General features: G+C 36.6%; 1 protein-coding gene across 4 annotated transcripts; it reads left to right on the forward strand.

Annotated features, from left to right (window-relative positions):
- The first annotated feature begins 529 nt into the window (after positions 1 to 529).
- On the forward strand, positions 530 to 22,801 carry LOC117398782 (erythroid membrane-associated protein-like). Of its 4 annotated transcripts, none has more exons than XM_059012305.1 (27): positions 531 to 943; positions 3,360 to 3,426; positions 5,323 to 5,364; positions 6,030 to 6,119; positions 7,909 to 7,944; positions 8,308 to 8,349; positions 8,762 to 8,788; positions 8,888 to 8,923; positions 10,307 to 10,390; positions 11,581 to 11,616; positions 11,846 to 11,872; positions 11,976 to 12,017; positions 12,690 to 12,779; positions 14,497 to 14,532; positions 14,941 to 14,967; positions 15,067 to 15,102; positions 16,512 to 16,589; positions 18,552 to 18,605; positions 19,795 to 19,830; positions 20,059 to 20,085; positions 20,197 to 20,232; positions 20,598 to 20,624; positions 20,740 to 20,775; positions 20,992 to 21,018; positions 21,397 to 21,423; positions 21,521 to 21,547; positions 21,854 to 22,801. In XM_059012305.1, the coding sequence occupies exons 2-27, from the start codon at positions 3,405 to 3,407 to the stop codon at positions 22,357 to 22,359; spliced, it is 1,554 nt and encodes a 517-aa protein (XP_058868288.1). In that variant the 5' UTR covers positions 531 to 943; positions 3,360 to 3,404; the 3' UTR covers positions 22,360 to 22,801. The 4 variants fall into 4 exon arrangements, with proteins under 4 accessions (XP_058868290.1, XP_058868288.1, XP_058868289.1 ...); XM_059012306.1 differs by having other exon boundaries at positions 11,982 to 12,017; XM_059012307.1 differs by lacking the exon at positions 18,552 to 18,605 and having other exon boundaries at positions 530 to 943.
- The last annotated feature ends 1,853 nt before the right edge of the window (positions 22,802 to 24,654 follow it).

The following is a 24,654-nucleotide window of genomic DNA, read 5'->3' on the forward strand; positions in this document are numbered from 1 at the left end:
CAGGAGAAGAAACAGACACTTCCAATATCTCTCACATCGTGTGGCAAAGTGGTTGATTGGGTACAGGTGCAGGAGTGATGCAGTGCGTGAATGAAACAGACAGAGATTATAATCCAGACAGGAGAAGAAACAGACACTTCCAATATCTCTCACATCGTGTGGCAAAGTGGTTGATTGGGTACAAGTGCAGGAGTGATGCAGTGCGTGAATGAAACAGACAGAGATTATAATCCAGTTTGGAAAGGAGTTTTATTTTGTTTTCCAGGTCATTGATATTAATACATAGACTTTATGAAGCACAATTAGTTCATTCTATATAGAGGGGAATGCAACGCGTTTGGCCGGAGCTGTATATTGTATTCTCGGAGGATTTATGAATCCTAAACATATGGATCGAGAGCTCTTATTATTCATCCAAATATCAGCATATAACTTCTCGTTCATTATAGTGACACTCTCCGCTCGCTCCTCCCTCTCAACTCATGTAACGCATCGTCTATTATACATCTTTGTTAGTCTATTAACGCAACACTGTGTTGATGGTGCTGTTGCCAGCGTGTGAATTGCATGGGGTGTATCATTATACACAGAGTACAGGACAGATAGATAACGGGATGTGAGGTTCTGATTCATAGGGCTTGTTTTATAATGAAGTGTTTGCATCCTCCCCACTGCTCTGCTCAAAATCCCCTCGGCTACCGGCGGCGGAAGGGAGCGGTGAAAGAGAAAACGAAAGCGAAAGTATTGCCAGATTCTACAAAACAACAAAACCCGAGCCTACAGTCACACGAACAAGGTTATATTCTGCGATCCGTCGTCATGCTGTAGTGCGGGCTTCATATAACACTATATTGTGCAAATACATACAATATTGGGTGTTCAGAAGAAGACTTTAACAGCACATTATTGTCGGTTCGTGATAGTTTATCAATCACAAGGGACGGTAAGTGTGCATTGTTTCTGTTTATTTATCTGTTTGGTTGTTTGTTTAACTATTTTGTCGCCTTTTTTTCTGTTATACGTTTTCTTTGTTGCCTTTAATTCAGAATGTGCACTCATGGTGTTCGGACACGCCCAACCAACCTGCCAGGCAAAAATATTTCCATTACCCTATATATGTAGAATTAACTAACTTTGCTTCAGAAAATACTACTATTATGGCTTCTGGCAGACTTTTGCGATGTCGTTTTGTAGTTTCTTTGACTACATGAGATGTTAAATAAAAGACCTAAATGATGTTCATCTAGTTGTTTTTTTTAAATGGTGTATTCTGAATGCGCCTTGTTATTATTTGGTCACACTCGCCCGCCACCAAAGTGACGACTAATAGAATAATTCATACTGTGGTATATATTGTGAAACTTTAGGGTTCTTTTAAAGTTTTTAAAAGGCTTTTAAAAAATACATAAAATTGCTATGCCTTTTTTCCAGCTTTTTGGTGTAAAATATGAAATGCGAAAGTTCAGATCATTGTGTGAAAGGAAGTGTTTGACAGCGCCTGGATACACAATCATTGTTATGTTAACATATTGAATTACACACCGCTTTGTAGTTTTCCCATATGCTTAATGAAAAGCTGACAAAGTGAAAAACGTGATCTTTCTAAATCTAACATGAAATACTACTGTACTACTATTATTTGCAATATCATTTAGTAGTTTATTTTCATTACATGATGGTGCATTAAATACATAAATATATATAAACAATAGCCTACTATTAATATCCCTGTAAAAACCAACCCCATAATACAATGGAGAGTCTTCTGCTGTTTCTGGCGGTTCTTTTTACGAGAGTGGAAGAAAAATCGAGCGGCAGTTTGTGGAGTTTCTATATTACTAATATTACAGGAAAATCTCAAACTAGCGCTGCCATTTTACACCAGGGCTGAACAAACAGGAACTCTCACATGTTACCGACCTGCACAGAAAGGGTAGTGAGTATTTATAGGAAGAACTTGTTTTGTGCAGCTATTGCACTTTTTAAATGGGGGAAACGCCAGTGAAACCAGCCGACTGAGTGCCAGTTAAAATCCTACCGATACAACATCATATATATATATATATATATATATATATATATATATATATATATATATATATATATATATATATATATATATATGACCAAATAACAACAAGGTGCATTAAGAATGCACGTGTTTATTGTCAGCAATGTGAAGGGATGTGTCTATGAACCACGGCGCTAAAAATAGCTTACAACTATACATAGGTTTTGAATCAACTAGAATCTTAGGACTGAGGCCATTTTAAAAAAAAAACAACTATATGGACATCATTTAGCTCTTTTTTTAACATCTCATGTAAAGAAACTACAAAACGACATCGCAAAAGTCTGCCGGAAGCCATAATAGTAGTATTTTCTGAAGCAAAGTTAGTTAATTCTATATATAGGGTGAAGGAAATATTTTTGCCCTGGCACGTGTATTTGCACACTGTATATAGTGTTAAATGAAGCCCGCACTACAGCACGACGAAGTATCGCAGAATATAACCTTGTTCGTGTGACTGTAGGCTCGGGTTTTGTTGTTTTGTAGATTCGGCAATACTTTCACTTTCGTGTTCTCTTTCACCGCTCCCTTCCCCCGCTAGTAGCCGAGGGGATGTTGAGCAGAGCAGTGGGGAGGATGCAAACGCTTCATTATAAAACAACCACTATGAATCAGAACCTCACATCCTCACGTTATCTATCTGTCCTATACTCTGTGTATAATGATACACCCCATGTAATTCACACGCTGGCAACAGCACCATCATCACAGTGTTGTGTTAATAGATTAACAAAGATGTATTATAGACGATGCATTACATGAGTTGAGAGGGAGGAGCGAGCGGAGAGTGTCACTATAATGAACGAGAAGTTATATGCTAATATTTGGATGAATAATAAGAGCTCTCTATCCATATGTTTAGGGTTCATAAATCCTCCGAGAATACAATATACAGCTCCGGCCAAACGCGTTGCATCCCCCTCTATATAGAATGAACTAATTGTTCTTCATAAAGTCTATGTATTAATATCAATGTGGGGACAACATTTGAGAAAATATCCCCACAAAGATAGTACATGTATAATTTTCCGGTCCCACAGAAATTCCTCTTTTTGTTCGCCTAGCTAAAAACAATAAGAAAACTGACGTTTTGAGACACTCCCGAAAAGAACAAAACCTTTCACTGGAGGCTGAGGCAACGAGAAGAACGAGAGAGAGAGAGAGAGGGGACAGTTTGTGATAGTTGAACTGAAATACTCATTTCTAAACCGCCAATGAGATGCATGTTGAATATATTATTGGTGTTCTGAAATATACAGAGATTTATTTATTTTTTGTCACTAACCAGGTCCGGTTTCTGTGCAACCTGCCACCCTATATAAAGTGAAAGTCTATGGCGACACAACACAGTTTAGGTAATTATTATTATTATTATTATTATTATTATTATTATTATTATTATTATTATTATTATTATTATTATTGGGTCATTCCACCAAAGCGGTACGTTTTGGACTTTGACATTTTATTTTTTTACCAAAATAAATAATTATTCTGAACTCCCCACGACATGAAGGACATGTTTAACCTCCAAGAAAACATATTTTCCCATCTCAGGCATCAAAGCCCTATTATTATCAGCCATTTTCTTGTGATATGGACACCATTTGTCTTCAACCCCGTTACGGACACTATGGAAGTTGTCTGAATATGATTTTAAAAGATTCTTGTAATAAAATCAACATTTTCTTATTAATCATATGTCCCTCAAATGAATTCAATAATTGCAAATATAAAATTCATATAAAATCTCACACTTTTGCTATACTAATGCCTCAAATTGACACTTTGTGTGTCAGCGGCCTCATCATTTTTTATCAAAAGTATGGTTTCACTTCAGAATTTGAACTAAAATCAACAAACATTGAATTCATATTCCATAACCCTTCCAACATTTTATCACAAAATTGTCATGTAACCGGGTTGAGACTAGGGTAACGGGGTTGAAGAGACAAATAGGGCTTCCATATAAATTGGTTTTGTTTACTCTCAAATTCACTCAAAGATGTTCTATAAACATTGTATTTCTTATATATATAACCATGTAATGAGGACAATAGAAAGATCAATTTGAATTAAACTGAGTTTTATTAACCCAACTGCAGTAAAAAAAAAAAAAAACAAACAAAAACATAGCAGTCATTAATAACAGGTCAACAAGTTAGAACAGGTCATCAGAATCATAAAAACATTGTCTGCACATGGACATGGAGACACTCAGGAGCACTATGGTGCTGGTCTCACAGGTAGGTACATACTTTTGGTGTGTGTGTGGCTTGCTTCATGGCGTCATCCCGAAAGTCTGTCCCACGCCTCTTTCAAGATCTCTACGTGGCATGATGTCACAGGCTGTGGGGGTGGAATGATTTCAAGGACATCATCAAACAGGTACCAGAGGATGTCATCATGAACAGGCCAGAAGAATCTGTTTGATCCAACGCGATGCATACACTTTACTTGGACATGCATTTCATCTGTGTTAAGGATGATGCCTGGATATAGGTCTTCATCGTATCTGAGCATACACCACTGCCCAAGCAGCCCTGGACTTCCCCACTGGATTTCCTTCACTGGTTGTGGCTTTCCTTCACTGGCTGTCTGTGGCGCAGCAGTTGGAACCTTCCTGCTGAAACTGAAATGCTTTGTGTTGACGCACTTGCAGTCGAGTTGCTTCTGTGTTGACCACATGCAGCTGACATCACGATATACCAGCTCTCTTGGAGCAAGAGTAATCACCTGGTGGATCCTCATTGTTGATGGCACTGCTGGTATCTGGGCTGGCATCTTCTCCAATGCGTTCAGAAAGAAAATCCATTTCAATCTCCCTTTATCAGAAACCCTAGCAGTTCTAATTCTAAATGCTCTGCAGTTTGTTTGGAGAATATTAAAGAGTTACAAACACACGTCTCTCTTGTGATTGAACTACATTTAAAAATGAAATGAGGGAATGCTGTACCGCTAATGAAATGAAGGCAAAATCAAGCATTGGACAACGCGTTTGAGCATTGGGACCATTTTTGGTCTTCTAAGTATATTAATAATGTAACTAATGCAATGAAATCTAGTCATATCACTCTTCATGATAAATCTCAACTGTTCTAAACTAGTTTGTGTCTTTTAGAAAACGAGGATCTTCAGAAGCAAAATGGCAAGATGAATACATTCATCTCAATATTCTTTTTCTTAAATATTGTATCGAATTACATGAGTTCATGAGCTAAAATACAAACTAAACTTTTCATTGTTTTCAGTTTTAGGCATTGTAAGTGGAGCTTACGAGAGACTGAGAAAAGGTAAGCTTATAAATCAATCATTTGAAGAAAGAAAGTTTAACAAAATGCTCTGCAGTTTGTTTGGAGAATATTAAAGAGTTACAAACACACGAATTAACTTCTTTAAACAAAATGTAAATACATTAAAAACACCAGAACACGAATTACCACAGAGAAAAAAAAGACTCGTGTCTCTTTAGCTAACCTGTAGCTGTGTGTGGCGTGACAGTGCAGATTAGACAACCACGAGCTGATCATGCGATCGTCACCCGAAGAATCATAGAACACAAAAGAAATCACGGAAACAAAAAGGAAACAGTGGTCAAGACTTGATATGATTTGGCCATGAAATGCTCGCTGCAGACCACGCAGCACCGCACGCAGGCACGCGCGCACACGCACACACACACACACACACACACACACACACACACACACACACACTCTCTCACACACACACACACACACACAGAGGAACCTGAAAATTAGCTTCTCCGGTCCATTTGAACGGAAGTGGCTTTTATCTCCGCTTCTATATCCAGCTTCCATAGACTTGCATCATAGAGGCGCAATGTGATTCTGTATTAACTCGCAGCCCTTCATCCAGAGCCTCTCTCACCCAGCACACACAGCGCGCTTCACAGGTTTGTTCATTTATGGATTTCTCCTCTTTCTTGTGTTTACAGAAGACTCTTTTGAAGCGGGTTTATACGTTGCGTTAGCTGCTGCTGTGGGGATTTTAGTGGCAGTAATCCTCTATTTTACTTGTTATACAGGTAATGTATTCTTTCTATATTCTTATGATTTATATTCTGTCATGACTGGGTCCTCACCATGAGTAGCTCAATGCGCTGCTAGAGAGTTTAGAGGAGGAAAGGGATAATGTAGCGAATTAACATGAAAAATAAATACACGAATACATCAATTAATACATAAACAAATCTATAAATAAATACATACATGTCTGTATATTTATTTATTTCGACATGTATTTATTTGTTTATTTATTTATGCATTAATTTATTTATTTTTCATTTTGGCATAAAATATCATCCATAACCAAAACTATAATTTAATACAGTGTACGTTTGGCTACATTAAAATGAGAGTTACCTAACTTTATTTGGTTTTCTCTCTGTCTTGACGTACTTTATTTTATTGTGTTATATTAAATGTATCTTCTCTTGTTTCTCTGTATATCATGAAACTCGCGGCTGTTTTGTCAGAGTTTCCCTGAATATCTAACGTGTCTCCCGACAGTCCGAAACTCACTAGCTCCGTCTGTTTGAACCCGACTCTTAACCCGAACGCTGTTTCCATCATAAAATGAAAAACTCTTCTGCTGTTTTCCGACAGGAGGAATGGGTGTTATTTACATAAAGGCGGCGGAACAACTAATCAGTATTTAAATGAGAAACCTCTATGTTAATGACAGCTTTTACGTCATTTCACGATTTCAGTCACCTGACAGGTGGGATCGAAAGGTGTAAAGGCGGAGCGTGTTTAAGGAGACACTGAGAAACAAGAGAAGATACATTTCACAGAACACAATAATAAAGCAAAGTACATCAGGACAGAGAAAAAAATATATACTGTATTAAATTATAGTTTGTATTTATTTATTTCTATATTTGTTCATTTATTTATGTGTTCGTTTATTTATTTTTCATGTTATTTCGGTAGCCGCTTCATTTGCATAACATTCCTCATACTGTCAGAATCGTGGTTTTGAGACTGTTCTCATCCTTCCTGGCCATTTCTTATGTTTGCTCGGAACTTGACAAACAGTCGGAAAACTGAAACTCCGCCACAAAAGCCCGCCCGACGATCTGAAAAGCTTTGATATTCAAGCGAGTAAGTGGAAAGACAGTGGCGAGCATGCGCAGTACAAAAAGAAGCAAAAACTGACGAGAATCAAAAAATGAGTGAACACCGGAACACAAACCTGTCCTTGTTTTCTGTTTTGGCTCGTTTAAAAAGAGAGATGAAGAGGTAAGTGTTTAAATAATCTGTAGAAGGAAAGTTTCCATTTCAATCTCCCTTTATCAGAAACCCTAGCAGTTCTAATTCTAAATGCTCTGCAGTTTGTTTGGAGAATATTAAAGAGTTACAAACACACGTCCCTGTTGTGATTGAACTACATTTAAAACTGAAATGAGGGAATGCTGTACCGCAAATGAAATGGAGGCAATATCGTCCATTGGACAACGTGTTTGAGCATTGGGACCATTTTTGGTCTTATAAGTATATTAATAATGTAACTAATGCAGTGAAATCTAGTCACATCACTCTTCATGATGAATCTCAACTGTTCCAAACTAACAAAACTAACATAGCTGTCTTTGTTTGTGTACTTTAGAAAAGGAGGGTCTTCAGAAGAATTGTCAAGATTATATATGTTTAATTAATATATATATATATATATATATATATATATATATATATATATATATATATATATATATATATATTAATGTCAAATATTATTTTTTAAAATATTTTATTGAATTACATGAGTTCATGAGCTAAAATACAAACTAAACTTTTCATTGTTTTCTGTTTTAGGCATTTTAAAAAGAGAGAACGAGAGACTGGGAAAAGGTAAGTGTATAAATAATCTGCAGAAAGAAAATTTAACAAAAATGATGGAATGCTGTATCACTAATTAAATTACAAAAAAAGAATGCATTGGGCAACGCCTATGTTTGGTCTTCTAAGTATATTAATAATGTAACTAATGCAATGAAATCTAGTCATATCACCGTTAATGATGAATCTCAACTGTTCCAAACTAGTAAAACTAACATAGCTGTCTTTGTTTGTGTATTTTAGAAAAGGAGGGTCTTCAGAAGAATTGTCGAGATTATATATGTTATATATGTCAAATATTATTTTTTAAAATATTGTATTGAATTACATGAGTTCATGAGCTAAAATACAAACTAAACTTTTCATTGTTTTCAGTTTTAGGCAGTTTAAAAAGAGAGAAAGAGACACTGGGAAAAGGTAAGTGTATAAATAAATCATTTGAAGAAAGAAAGTTTAACAAAAATGATGGAATGCTGTATCGCTAATTAAATTACAACAAAAGAATGCATTGGGCAACGCCTATGTTTGAATCTCAACTTCAAGGAGGCTGTGTGGTCCAGTGGTTAAAGAAAAGGGCTTGTAACCAGGAGGTCCCCGGTTCAAATCCCACCTCAGCCACTGACTCATTGTGTGACCCTGAGCAAGTCACTTAACCTCCTTGTGCTCCATCTTTTGGGTGAGACGTAGTTGTAAGTGACTCTGCAGCTGATGCATAGTTCACACACCCTAGTCTCTGTAAGTCGCCTTGGATAAAGGCGTCTGCTAAATAAACAAATAACTGTTCCAAATTTGTAAAACTAACCAAGCTGTCTTTGTTTGTGTCTTTTAGAAAAGGATGCTCTTCAGAAGAATTATGGCAAGATTAATACATTCATCATAATAATATTATTTTTATTAAATTACTTAAATTATAAGCCAGAACACAAACTAAACTTTTCACTCTATTCTGTTGTAGAAATTTTAAAAAGCAAGAATGAGAGACTGGGAAAAGGTAAGTGTATAAATAATCTGCAGAAAGAAAGTTTCCATTTCAATCTCCCTTTATCAGAAACCCTAGCAGTTCTAATTCTAAATGCTCTGCAGTGTGTTTGGAGAATATTAAAGAGTTACAAACACACGAATTAACTTCTTTAAACAAAATGTAAATACATTAAAAACATCAGAACACGAATTACCGAAAGAAAAAAAAGACTCGTGTCTCTTTAGCTAGCCTGTAGCGAACTTCTTTGCTCTCTTTTCCCCTCTGTACCATCCTGCAAAAATACATTTATTTCACCCATGACTAATGTGTAAGAGATTCTCGCAACATTTTTCATATATGATATATTTTTTCAATAACATTGAAAATTGTAAAACATTTTAAAATTAAAAACTTTTACAATTTTAAAAATTAACAAATTTTATAACACAAAATTCCGAGCAACAATTGTCCATCTTACCTTCCTGAGTTTTTTTGTAGTGCTTGCAGGTGAAATGAGGTGCCCAGGGTTTGTCTTGATCCCCGACAGGCATGCCGAAATATGCCTTGTAGGCCTCACACATCTTAGCAGATGCTTCCACGGAGTACTTTTTCGCTCTTGTCTTGATAAATTGTCCGCAGACATAGCAAAATGCGTCTGCCGGATGCTTGCAGCCTCTTGATGCCATCTCAGAAAAATGCAGATATGTATCCACTTAGGCAGCTGGAACTAAACTGAACTGGTGGGCTTAAGGCCCCTGTATTTATACTACTATTTATATTACTGGAAAGTTCTAGCAGTTACTCCAAGTTTACTCAGCACTGAATCTATCTGGAATGTTCTGGAAAATAGGTAAATTTCAAAATATCACTGTCCTGGTCACAAAAGCAAAGTTTGTGGGGAATAATAGCCATTTTCTATACTTTTGCGGCATAAGCAATTAGGAAATAAAACTTACTACCCAGGAACCAAAAAAAAAAAAAAAATATTGTTACATGGTGTTGTGATCATCACCCGAAGAATCATAGAACACAAAAGAAATCGCGGAAACAAAAAGGAAACAGTGGTCAAAACTTGATATGATTTGGCCACGAAATGCTCGCTCCAGACACCGCAGCACCGCACGCACGCGCACGCACACGCACACGCACACACACACACACACACACACACACACACACACACACACACACACACACACACACACACACACACACACACACACACACACAGGAACCTGAAAATTAGCATCTCCGGTCCATTTGAACGGAAGTGTCTTTTATCTCCGCTTCTATATCCAGCTTCCATAGACTTGCATCATAGAGGCGCAATGTGAGCCTCTCTCACTCAGCACACACAGCGCGCTTTCACAGGTTTGTTCATTTATGGATTTCTCCTCTTTCTTGTGTTTATAGAAGACTCTTCTGAAGTGGGTTTCTGCGTTGTGGTAGTTATGGGGATTTCAGTGGAATTAATCCTTTGTTGTGTTTATTATATAGGTAATGTATTCTTTCTATATTCTTATGATTTATATTCTGTCATGACTGTGTCCTCACCATGAGTAGCTCAATGCGCTGCTAGAGAGTTTAGAAGAGGAAAGGGATAATGTACCGAATTAACATGAAAAATAAATACACGAATACATAAATTAATACATAAACAAATCTAGAAATAAATACATACATGTCTGTATATTTATTTATTTTGACATGTATTTGTTCATTTATTTATGCATTCATTTATTTATTTTTCATTTTGGCATAAAATATCATCCATAACCAAAACTATAATTTAATACAGTGTAGGTTTGGCTACATTAAAATAGGACTTTTCTAGCTTTTATTTTGTTTTCTCTCTGTCCTGATGTACTTTATTTTATCATTGTGTTCTCTTAAATGTATCTTCTCTTGTTTCTTCGTAGCTCATGAAACTCGCGGCTGTTTTGTCAGAGTTTCCCTGAATATCTGACGTGTCTCCCGACAGTCCGAAACTCGCTGGCTCCGTCTGTTTGAACCCGACTCTTAACCCGAACGCTGTTTCCATCATAAAATGAAAAACTTTTCTGCTATTTTCTGACAGGCGGAATGGGTGTTATTTACAGAAAGGCGGCGGAACAACTAATCAGTATTTAAATGAGAAACCTCTATGTTAATGTCAGCTTTTACGTCATGTCACGATTTCAGTCACCTGACAGGTGGGATCGAAAGGTGTAAAGGCGGAGCGTGTTTAAGGAGACTCTGAGAAACAAGAGGAGATACATTTCACAGAAAACAATAATAAAGCAAAGTACATCAGGACAGAGAAAAAATATATACTGTATTAAATTATAGTTTGTATTTATTTATTTCTATATTTGTTCATTTATTTATGTGTTCGTTTATTTATTTTTCATGTTATTTCGGTCCCCGCTTCATTTGCATAACATTCCTCATATTGTCAGAATCGTGGTTTTGAAACTGTTCTCATCCTTCCTGGCCATTTCTTATGTTTGCTCGGAACTTGACAAACAGTCGGAAAACTGAAACTCCGCCACAAAAACCCGCCGGACGATCTGAAAAGCTTTGATATTCAAGCAATTAAGTGGAAAGACAGTGGCGAGCATGCGCAGTACAAAAAGAAGCTAAAACTGACGATTATCAAAAATTGAGTGAACTCCAGAACACAAACCTGTCCTTGTTTTCTGTTTTAGCCCTTTTGAAAATAGAGAACGAGAGACTGACAAGAGGTAAGTGTAATTAATTTGCAGAAAGAAAGTGTAACAGAAATGATGGAATGCTGTATCGCTAATGAAATTATGACAAAGTAATGCACTGGGCAACTCCCATATTTGGCTTTCTAAGTATATTAATAATGTAACCAATGCAATGAAATCTAGTCATATCACCCTTAATGATGAATCTCAACTGTTCTAAACTAGTAAAACTAACCAAGCTGTCTTTGTTTGTGTCTTTTAGAAAAGGAGGATCTTCAGAAGCAAAATGGCAAGATTAATACATTCATCTCAATATTCTTTTTCTTAAATATTGTATCGAATTACATGAGTTCATGAGCTAAAATACAAACTAAAATTTTCATTGTTTTCAGTTTTAGGCATTGTAAGTGGAGAGAACGAGAGACTGGGTAAAGGTAAGTGTATAAATCAATCATTTGAAGAAAGAAAGTTTAACAAAATGCTCTGCAGTTTGTTTGGAGAATATTAAAGAGTTACAAACACACGAATTAACTTCTTTAAACAAAATGTAAATACATTAAAAACACCAGAACACGAAATACCAGAGAGAAAAAAAGTCTCGTGTCTCTTTAGCTAGCCTGCAGCTGTGTGTGGCGTGACAGTGCAGATTAGACAACCACGAGCTGATCATGCGATCGTCACCCGAAGAATCATAGAACACAAAAGAAATCGCGGAAACAAAAAGGAAACAGTGGACAAGACTTGATATGATTTGGCCACGAAATGCTTGCTCCAGACACCGCAGCACCGCACGCACGCACACGCACACGCACACGCACACGCACACACACGCACGCACGCACGCACGCACACACACGCACACACACACACACACGCACGCACGCACACACAGAGGAACCTGAAAATTAGCTTCTCCGGTCCATTTGAACGGAAGTGTCTTTTATCTCCGCTTCAATATCCAGCTTCCATAGACTTGCATCATAGAGGCGCAATGTGATTCTGTATTAACTCGCAGCCCTTCATCCAGAGCCTCTCTCACCCAGCACACACAGCGCGCTTCACAGGTTTGTTCATTTATGGATTTCTCCTCTTTCTTGTGTTTATAGAAGACTGTTTTGAAGCGGGTTTATACTTTGCGTTAGCTGCTGCTGTGGGGATTTTACTGGTAGTAATCCTCTATTTTGCTTGTTATACAGGTAATGTATTCTTTCTATATTCTTATGATTTATAGTCTGTCATGACTGTGTCCTCACCATGAGTAGCTCAATGCGCTGCTAGAGAGTTTAGAGGAGGAAAGGGATAATGTACCGAATTAACATGAAAAATAAATACACGAATACATAAATTAATACATAAAGAGATCTATAAATAAATACATACATGTCTGTATATTTATTTATTTCGACATGTATTTATTTGTTTATTTATTTATGCATTAATTTATTTATTTTTCATTTTGGCATAAAATATCATCCATAACCAAAACTATAATTTAATAGAGTTTGGCTACATTAAAATAAGAGTTACCTAACTTTATTTTGTTTTCTCTCTGTCTTGACGTACTTTATTTTATCATTGTGTTCTATTAAATGTATCTTCTCTTGTTTCTCTGTATATTATGAAACTCGCAGCTGTTTTATCAGAGTGGCTCTGAATATCTAACGTCTCTCCCGACAGTCCGAAACTCGCTGGCTCCGTCTGTTTGAACCCGACTCTTAACCCGAACGCTGTTTCCATGATAAAATGAAAAACTCTTCTGCTGTTTTCCGACAGGTGGAATGGGTGTTATTTACATAAAGGCGGCGGAACAACTAATCAGTATTTAAATAAGAAACCTCTATGTTAATGACAGCTTTTACGTCATTTCACGATTTCAGTCACCTGACAGGTGGGATCGAAAGGTGTAAAGGCGGAGCGTGTTTAAGGAGACACTGAGAAAGAAGAGGAGATACATTTCACAGAACACAATAATAAAACAAAGTACATCAGGACAGAGAAAAAAAATATACTGTATTAAATTATAGTTTCTATTTATTTATTTCTATATTTGTTCATTTATTTATGTGTTCGTTTATTTATTTTTCATGTTATTTCTGTCCCCGCTTCATTTGCATAACATTCCTCATATTGTCAGAATCGTGGTTTTGTGACTGTTCTCATCCTTCCTGGCCATTTCTTATGTTTGCTCGGAACTTGACAAACAGTCGGAAAACTGAAACTCCAGCCACAAAAGCCCGCGCGACGGTCTGAAAAGCTTTGATATTCAAGCAAGTAAGTGGAAAGACAGTGGCGAGCATGCGCAGTACAAAAAGAAGCAAAAACTGATGAGAAGCAAAAAATGAGTGAACACCGGAACACAAACCTGTCCTTGTTTTCTGTTTTGGCTAGTTTAAAAAGAGAGATGAAGAGGCAAGTGTTTAAATAATCTGTAGAAGGAAAGTTTCCATTTCAATCTCCCTTTATCAGAAACCCTAGCAGTTCTAATTCTAAATGCTCTACAGTTTGTTTGGAGAATATTAAATAGTTGCAAACACACGTCTCTGTTGTGATTGAAATACATTTAAAACTGAAATGAGGGAATGCTATACCGCAAATGAAATCAAGGCAAAATCATCTGTTGGACAACGTGTTTGAGCATTGGGACCATATTTGGTCTTCTAAGTATATTAATAATGTAACTAATGCAGTGAAATCTAGTCACATCACTCTTCATGATGAATCTCAACTGTTCCAAACTAGTAAAACTAACATAGCTGTCTTTGTTTGTGTATTTTAGAAAAGGAGGGTCTTCAGAAGAATTGTCAAGATTATATATGTTATATATGTCAAATATTATTTTTTAAAATATTTTATTGAATTACATGAGTTCATGAGCTAAAATACAAACTAAACTTTCATTGTTTTCTGTTTTAGGCATTTTAAAAAGAGAGAACGAGAGACTGGGAAAAGGTAAGTGTATAGATAATCTGCAGAAAGAAAATTTAACAAAAATGATGGAATGCTGTATCGCTAATTAAATTACAAAAAAAGAATGCATTGGGCAACGCCTATGTTTGAATCTCAACTTCAAGGAGGCTGTGTGGTTCAGTGGTTAAAGAAAAGGGCTTGTAACCAGGAGGTCCCGGGTTCAAATCCCATCTCAGCCACTGACTCATTGTGTGACCCTGAGCAAGTCACTTAACCTCCTTGTGCTCCATCTTTTGGGTGAGACGTAGTTGCAAGTGACTCTGCAGCTGATGCATAGTTCACACACCCTAGTCTCTATAAGTCGCCTTGGATAAAGGCGTCTGCTAAATTATCAAATAACTTTTCCAAATTTGTAAAACTAACCAAGCTGTCTTTGTTTGTGTCTTTTAGAAAAGGAGGCTCTTCAGAAGAATTATGGCAAGATTAATACATTCATCATAATAATATTATTTTTATTAAATTACTTAAATTATAAGCCAGAACACAAACTAAACTTTTCACTCTATTCTGTTGTAGAAATTTTAAAAAGCAAGAATGAGAGACTGGGAAAAGGTAAGTGTATAAATAATCTGCAGAAAGAAAGTTTCCATTTCAATCTCCCTTTATCAGAAACCCTAGCATTTCTAATTCTAAATGCTCTGCAGTTTGTTTGGAGAATATTAAAGAGTTACAAACACACGAATTAACTTCTTTAAACAAAATGTAAATACATTAAAAACATCAGAACACAAATTACCGAAAGAAAAAAAGACTTGTGTCTCTTTAGCTAGCCTGTAGCGAACTTCTTTGCTCTCTTTTCCCCTCTGTACCATCCTGCAAAAATACATTTATTTCACCCATGACTAATGTGTAAGAGATTCTCGCAACATTTTTCATATATGATATATTTTTTCAATAACATTGAAAATTGTAAAACATTTTAAAATTAAAAACTTTTACAATTTTAAAAATTAACAAATTTTATAACACAAAATTCCGAGCAACAATTGTCCATCTTACCTTCCTGAGTTTTTTTGTAGTGCTTGTAGGTGAAATGAGGTGCCCAGGGTTTGTCTTGATCCCCGACAGGCATGCCGAAATATGCCTTGTAGGCCTCACACATCTTAGCAGATGCTTCCACGGAGTACTTTTTCGCTCTTGTCTTGATAAATTGTCCGCAGACATAGCAAAATGTGTCTGCAGGATGCTTGCAGCCTCTTGATGCCATCTCAGAAAAATGCAGATATGTATCCACATAGGCAGCTGGAACTAAACTGAACTGGTGGGCTTAAGGCCCCTGTATTTATACTACTATTTATATTACTGGAAAGTTCTAGAAAGTTCTAGAAGTTACTCCAAGTTTACTCAGCACTGAATCTATCTGGAATGTTCTGGAAAATAGGTAAATTTCAAAATATCACTGTCCTGGTCACAAAAGCAAAGTTTGTGGGGAATAATAGCCATTTTCTATACTTTTGAGGCATAAGCAATTAGGAAATAACATTTACTACCCAGGAACCAAAACAACAAAAAAAATTGTTACATGGTGTTGTGATCATCACCCGAAGAATCATAGAACACAAAATAAATCGCGGAAACAAAAAAGAAACAGTGGACAATACTTGATATGATTTGGCCACGAAATGCTCGCTCCAGACACCGCAGCACCGCGCACACGCACACACACACGCACACACACACACACACACACACACGCACTCACGCACACACACACACACACATACACACACACACACACACACACAGAGGAACCTGAAAATTAGCTTCTCCGGTCCATTTGAACGGAAGTGTCTTTTATCTCCGCTTCAATATCCAGCTTCCATAGACTTGCATCATAGAGGCGCAATGTGATTCTGTATTAACTCGCAGCCCTTCATCCAGAGCCTCTCTCACCCAGCACACACAGCGCGCTTTCACAGGTTTGTTCATTTATGGATTTCTCCTCTTTCTTGTGTTTACAGAAGCCTCTTCTGAAGTGGGTTTCTACGTTGCCGTAGCTGCTGCCGTGTGGATTTTTGTTTGTTCTACTTATGATATAGGTATTGTATTCTTTCTATATTCTTAAGATTTATATTCTGTCATGACTGTGTCCTCACCATGAGTAGCTCAATGCGCTGCTAGAGAGTTTAGAGGATGAAAGGGATAATGTACCGAATTAACATGAAAAATAAATACACGAATACATAAATTAATACATAAACAGATCTATAAATAAATACATACATGTCTGTATATTTATTTATTTCGACATGTATTTATTTGTTTATTTATTTATGTATTAATTTATTTATTTTTCATTTTGGCATAAAATATCATTCAAAACCATAAATTAATACAGTATACGTTTTTCTACATTAAAATAGGAGTTCTCTAACTTTATTTGGTTTTATCTCTGTCTTGACGTAATTTATTTTATCATTGTGTTCTATTAAATGTATCTTCTCTTGTTTCTCCGTATCTCATGAAACTCGCAGCTGTTTTGTCAGAGTTTCCCTGAATATCTAACGTGTCTCCCGACAGTCCGAAACTCACTGACTCCGTCTGTTTGAACTCGACTCTTAACCCGAACGCTGTTTCGATCATAAAATGAAAAACTCTTCTGCTATTTTCTGACAGGCGGAATGGGTGTTATTTACATAAAGGCGGCGGAACAACTAATCAGTATTTAAATGAGAAACCGCTATGTTAATGACAGCTTTTACGTCGTTTCACGATTTCAGTCACCTGACAGGTGGGATCGAAAGGTGTAAAGGCGGAGCGTGTTTAAGGAGACTCTGAGAAACAAGAGGAGATACATTTCACAGAAAACAATAATAAAGCAAAGTACATCAGGACAGATAGAAAACACACACACACACACACACACACACACATATATATATATATATATATATATATATATATATATATATATATATATATATACTTTATTAAATTATAGTTTGTATTTATTTATTTATAAATTTGTTCATTTATTTATGTGTTTGTTTATTTATTTTTCATGTTATTCCGGTAGCTGTTTCATTTGCATAACATTCCTCATACTGTCAGAATCGTGGTTTTGAGACTGTTCTCATCCTTCCTGGTCATTTCTTATGTTTGCTCGGAACTTGACAAACAGTCAGAAAACTGAAACTCCGCCACAAAAGCCCGCCCGACGGTCTGAAAAGCTTTGATATTCAAGCAAGTGGAAGGACAGTGGCGAGCATGCGCAGTACAAAAAGAAGCAAAAACTGACGAGAAGCAACGATTGAGTGAACACCGGAACACAAACCTGTCCTTGTTTTCTGTTTTGGCTTGTTTAAAAAAAAGACCAAGAGACTGGAAAAAGTTAAGTGTATAAATAATCTGCAGACAGAAAGTTTCCATTTATCAGAAACCCTAGCAGTTCTAATTCTAAATGCTCTTTAGTTTGTTTGGAGAATATTAAAGAGTTACAAACACGCGAATTAACTTCTTTAAACAAAATGTAAATACATTAAAAACACCAGATCACGAATTACCAGAGAGAAAAAAAGACTCGTGTCTTCTTAGCTAGCCTGTGGCTGTGTGTGGCGTGACAGTGCAGATTAGACAACCACGAGCTGATTATGCGATCGTCACCCGAAGAATCATAGAACACAAAAGAAATCGCGGAAACAAAAAGGAAACAGTGGACAAGACTTGATAAGATTTGGCCACGAAATGCTCGCCCTGTTCCGGAGTCGCGGGGGAAGGAAACGTAACGCTCCAGACACCGCAGCACCGCACTCACACACACGCACACGCACACGCACACGCACACACAGAGGAACCTGAAAATTAGCATCTCCGGTCCATTTGAACGGAAGTGTCTTTTATCTCCGCTTCTATATCCAGCTCCATAGACTTGCATCATAGAGGCGCAATGTGATTCTGTATTAACTCGCATCCCTTCATCCAGAGCCTCTCTCACCCAGCACACACAGCGCGCTTTCACAGGTTTGTTCATTTATGGATTTCTCCTCTTTCTTGTGTTACAGGAGACTCTTTTGAAAAGGGTTTATTCGTAATCCTCTGTTTTGCTTTTTGTAAAGGTATTGTATTCTTTCTATATTCTTATGATTTATATTCTGTCATGACTGTGTCCTCACCATGAGTAGCTCAATGCGCTGCTAGAGAGTTTAGATGACGAAAGGGATAATGTACCGAATTAACATGAAAAATAAATACACAGATACATAAATTAATACATAAACAGATCTATAAATAAATACATACATGTCTGTATATTTATTTATTTCAACATGTATTTATTTGTTTATTTATTTATGCATTAATTTATTTATTTTTCATTTTGGCATAAAATATCATCCATAACCAAAACTATAATTTAATACAGTGTACGTTTGGCTACATTAACATAGGAGTTATCTAACTTTATTTGGTTTTATCTCTGTCTTGACGTACTTTATTTTATCATTGTGTTCTATTAAATGTATCTTCTCTTGTTTCTCCGTATCTCATGAAACTCGCAGCTGTTTTGTCAGAGTTTCTCTGAATATCTAACATGTCTCCCGACAGTCCGAAACTCGCTGACTCCGTCTGTTTGAACCCGACTCTTAACCCGAACGCTGTTTCCATCATAAAATGAAAAACTCTTCTGCTGTTTTCCGACAGGTGGAATGGGTGTTATTTACATAAAGGCGGCGGAACAACTAATCAGTATTTAAATGAGAAACCTCTATGTTAATGACAGCTTTTACGTCATTTCACGATTTCAGTCACCTGACAGGTGGGATTGAAAGGTGTAAAGGCGGAGCGTGTTTAAGGAGACACTGAGAAACAAGAGGAGATACATTTCACAGAACACAATAATAAAGCAAAGTACATCAGGACAGAGGAAAAAATATATACTGTATTAAATTATAGTTTGTATTTATTTATTTCTATATTTATTCATTTATTTATGTGTTTGTTTATTTATTTTTCATGTTATTTCGGTAGCCGCTTCATTTGCATAACATTCCTCATACTGTCAGAATTGTGGTTTTGAGACTGTTCTCATCCTTCCTGGTCATTTGTTTGTTCGGAACTTGACAAACAGTCGGAAAACTGAAACTCCGTCACAAAAACCCGCCTGATGGTCTGAAAAGCTTTGATATTCAAGCAAGTAAGTGGAAAAACAGTGGCGAGCATGCGCAGTACAAAAAGAAGCAAAAACTGATGAGAAGCAAAAATTGAGTGAACACCAGAACACAAACCTGTCCTTGTTTTCTGTTTTAGCCCGTGTGAAAAGAGAGATCAAGAGACTGATAAGAGGTAAGTGTTTAATAATTTGCAGAAAGAAAGTGTAACAAAAATGGTGGAATGCTGTATCGCTAATAAAATCACAACAAAATAATGCATTGGAAAAACCTATATTTGGGCTTTACATATATTAATAATGTAACCAATGCAATGAAATCTAGTCATATAACCCTTAATGATGAATCTCAACTGTTCTAAACTAGTAAAACTAACCAAGCTGTCTTTGTTTGTGTCTTTTAGAAAAGGAGGATCTTCAGAAGAATTTTGGCAAGATTAATACTTTCATCTCAATATTATTTTTTATTAAACTATTGTATTGAATCACATGAGTTCACGAGCTAAAATACAAACTCAACTTTTCACTCTTTTCTGTTTTAGACAGTTTGAAAGGCAAGAATGAAAGACTGGGAAAAGGTACGTGCATAAATAATTTGCAGAAAGAAATTCCATTTCAATCTCCCTTCATCAGAAACCCTAGCAGTTCTAATTCTAAATGCTCTGCAGTCTGTTTGGAGATTATTAAAGAGTTACAAACACACGTCTCTGTTGTGATTGAACTACATTTAAAACTGAAATGAGGTAATGCTGTACCGCTAATGAAACAAAGACAAAATCATCCATTGGACAATGCGATTGAGCTTTTTCACCATTTATGGTCTTCTACGTATATTAATAATGTAACTAATACAATGAAATCTAGTCATATCACCCTTAATGATGAATCTCAACTGTTCTAAACTAGTAAAACTAACCAAGCTGTCTTTGTTTGTGTCTTTTAGAAAAGGAAAATCTTCAGAAGAATGATGGCAAGATTAATACATTCATCTCATTGTACTTTTTTATTAAATTAAACCATTGTATTGCATCACATGAGTTCATGAGCGGAAATACAAACTCAACTTTTCATTTTCTATCTTTTAGAGTCTTTAAAACAGGAGAAAGGGAAGGTTGAAGCAGGTAAGATCATTATAAATCATATAAAGGCAGTCTGAACAATTTCAAATGCAATTGATCAGAAACACGTTATTATTTTATTAAAGTAACACGGAAAACCAATTGTAGGGAGAATATTAAATAGTTCAGAACTCTGTTGTGGTTTCATTACATTGAAAACTGAAATGGGGGGAATGCTTCTGCACTTAATGAAATGGTTTCTGTGTGTTTCATTCCTAGATTTTAAAGAACTTCGAAGGAATACCAGTAAGAATATGTGTTGTGTTTTTTCTATCGAGGATCTATATCTTTCTATCTCATATAAGTGAATTCAACACGTGTCATTGGTTCACTTCAATATTAATAAACTCCTGGACTCTCTCTCTTTTTATTATTTTTTCATTATGAATAATAAATCATCTTTCAAAACTGGTTCATTGGGTGTATTGAAAAGAGCAGCTGCTATCGATGTCAGGTTTAATTGATTAGTTTAGATGTGAATTATTTAATGGGGGGGATCAAACCCTCTGTACCAAGTTGTGTGCAGATTAGAAGAGTCCCATTAAGGGTTTGTTTGAACACTAATTATAATTTTATTGTGGCAATTTCCTCCCACCCTTAAATATATTCTCTTCTCTCAAACAGACATGTGTGTCTATGCCGTTGACAGAGGTATATCATTTTAATCTGCATTAATACACTTACAGTAATCAGAATCCACAGAGTCATTATCTTACACTTGATTCATTCTTCTATTCGTTTATTTCAGATTGGAAAAAATTAATTGAAGCTTGTGGTAAGTTTGCATTGAATAAATCATATTCTCAAAATTCTCATTGAACACATTTAGTTTTAAATGTGTTTAAAAAAATATTAAATGTAGCATCGCTTGCAATTTCTAATTTAATATATAGAAGAAAAAAATAATATTAAATGTTTGTTTCCAGTTACAAGCATTAAAATCTGTCTAAATACAGTTGTTATGATCAAAGAATGAAAGTGTTGTTGTTCATCATCGTGAGAGAGAGAAAGCATCAATAATCAGATTCTCTGCTTTTCCTGTGATTCTCAATAACACACTCTTCTCATTCCTTTACCCCAGTCAATGTGACTCTAGACCCCGACACAGCCAGCCCCAGCCTCACAGTCTCTGAAGACGGCTCACGAGTGAAATTCACAGGGGAGAGATCAGCAGATCAGTGGCCCAGTGTGCTGGGCAGGGAGGGGTTCACCTCAGGGAGGCACTACTGGGAGGTGGAGGTGGGGGAGAAGGGCTACTGGGTCCTGGGGGTCTCCACACACCCTCATGAGAAGAGCATACCTCAGAAACCAGGGGAGGGCTACTGGCTTGTGACGCTGGCTCAAGGGAAGATCTGTACAGCTGTGAGCCAGTCAGGGGATCAGATCTTAAAACTGGAGAAGATGTGCAAGATGTGGGGGGTGTATCTGGATCACGGGGGAGGGAGGCTGTCATTTTACAATGCAGAGACCAGATTTCACATCCATACTTTAGAAGGCTCATTCCCTGGGCAGGTCTACCCCATTTTCAGCCCAGGGTCACATGATAAAGGACCCTTGGTAATCAATACAAAAGTGAAGAATGTGTAGTCCTGACAAGAAACCTGCTACACTATATATATATATATATATATATATATATATATATATATATATATATATATATATATATACACACACACAGTTATGTGCTGTGGATTCTAATTGAAGGACATAGATATTTTAACAACACATTGACACCACGATTTTATTTCAAATATTTAGACTCGTATTTCCTCAATCAGATATCCTGCTTGCATATTCATATTAGATTTGCTGGCTTAAGAGTGGTATTGGTTTGTATAGAAAAGCCACACGGATGAATGCTCGCTTTTCCATGTAGATGATATTTACACTGAAGCTGGAATATCACCTGGATATTATTGCTGGCTGAGATTAATGTTCTGACTTGTGCTATATTGATGCTAATCTTCTTTTACATTTTTTTCAATGTATTATTTTACCAACTTTATTAAAAATATATATACATAAATGTGTACTGATTTTTTTCCCGGCCTGATGCTATTATTTCATTTTAAATTCAAACATGGAAATATTATAATTAGTATTGTAAAAATGTGTTTTTAATTTCTGTTGAAAAAACACATAAGGAAAAGACACATTTTAAAAATACAATGATAATTAATCTGTACCCTGGTAATTAATCTGTACCCAAATCACTACAATTAAGAAATGTTGTCTATGGAAAGGATGGGAACAAAATATTTACAAACTGCTGTCTGTCTGTCTCTGACAGAATACAGGAAGGTATTGGAGTTTCGTTATTATTAGATATTTTGTATTCAGGTTATGAAAAGAAGAGTCTATAGGGGAAGAATGTGTGCTGGTGAGAGAAAAGAACACGGGTTTTAAAGAAGCCTTGTAGTGGGTATTTAAAATAAAACTTCAAGTCAAGGTTTCATCAGTGTATTGTATTGCGTCCATGATTGACTGTGGGTGAAGGTTCTGTTACATATTAAAGCACTGTATTCTGTGCTACATATAGCTGTGTGATACAGTGTATAACTATAGCAGGTTGTGTTTTGTTTCTTGTTTCTGTTTCTACTGTTCTGTGTGTTTTAAATACAGCAGCACCCTAAATAACAGGCGCAGACTGGCCATCGGGAAGTGCAGGAGAATCCCCGGTGGGCCGGTGTGTTTGGACCTGCGTGGGCCGCTGGTCTCTGTTTGATTTATAATTATTATTTTTTCCCATTACATGCTGAGAATTACGCTGTTATTAACTCGCTCTCTCGCGCGCATACATCACCACACCAGTCATCTCTTGGGTAGATCCAATATCGCAATATCTAAGGGGGGGCAAGGAGTGGCCACTCCCTGATTGGACTTGCCCGGATTTTCTTAGAAAGGGATTGGTCAGCCAGATTTCGTCTTTCGTTTGAACCTCTTGTATTGATAGTGGATGAGTGAAAATGGAGAGAAAAAGAAAAGGTGGGGCAGAAAAGATTAGAGACAAACGGCAACGGTCTCTCGAGGCAGATGCCGCGAAGCGCACAAAAATGACGGACATGTTCTGTAGGCCGGCTGGTAGTAGGGAGAGCAAGGAACGTCAGGATGCCAGTATTAATCAGACCCCTCAGCGGATGATTAACACTGTGGCAGGGTCGAGCACAGCAGGTACAAGCAGTAGAGTTTATGGATGCATTAAAATAGATTAAAGACTTGGCTGCGCCTCGTACCTAATAACGCCCTAGCTGTGACTATATACACGATATATCACTGCCTCTCGTACCTTATTGCTTTTATAAAACAGCTACACCAATATTTGTGACGTTGGTCACTTTTTGCGATCTAGTCAGCTATGTATAGCTATGCTATGCTAGCTGGGTTCCTAAAAAAACATTAGCTCAAACATTTCCGAGGTCACGTCTCTCTTTCTCTCCACCATTTAGCTGGTTACCCCTGATAGAAACTGAAACAAAATCATGGCAAGCCGAGCTGATGGTGGTATTAGCCAATTTTTATTTGTATAACTATAGCATGACATACTATTTGGCTATAGTATTGCCCCCTACTGGACACTCACAGTGTATTATTATTTATTTCTTAGCAGACGCCCTTATCCAAGGGCGACTTACAATTGTTACAAAATATAACTTTTTTTTTTTTTTTTACATACAATTACATTATTTTTTACACATTATTTTTACATAGAATTACCCATTTATACAGTTGGGTTTTTACTGGAGCAATCTAGGTAAAGTACCTTGCACAAGGGCACAGCAGCAGTGTCAGATGCTGCTGAGCTTGAGGCGCGAGAGAGGGAGAGAATGGATGCTGTTGCAGGGTCCAGTGCAGAGAGAACAACAGCTGAGGAAAGAGAAG

The sequence above is a fragment of the Acipenser ruthenus genome, chromosome 44 (assembly GCF_902713425.1).
Source record: "Acipenser ruthenus chromosome 44, fAciRut3.2 maternal haplotype, whole genome shotgun sequence".
Lineage (NCBI taxonomy): Eukaryota > Metazoa > Chordata > Actinopteri > Acipenseriformes > Acipenseridae > Acipenser > Acipenser ruthenus.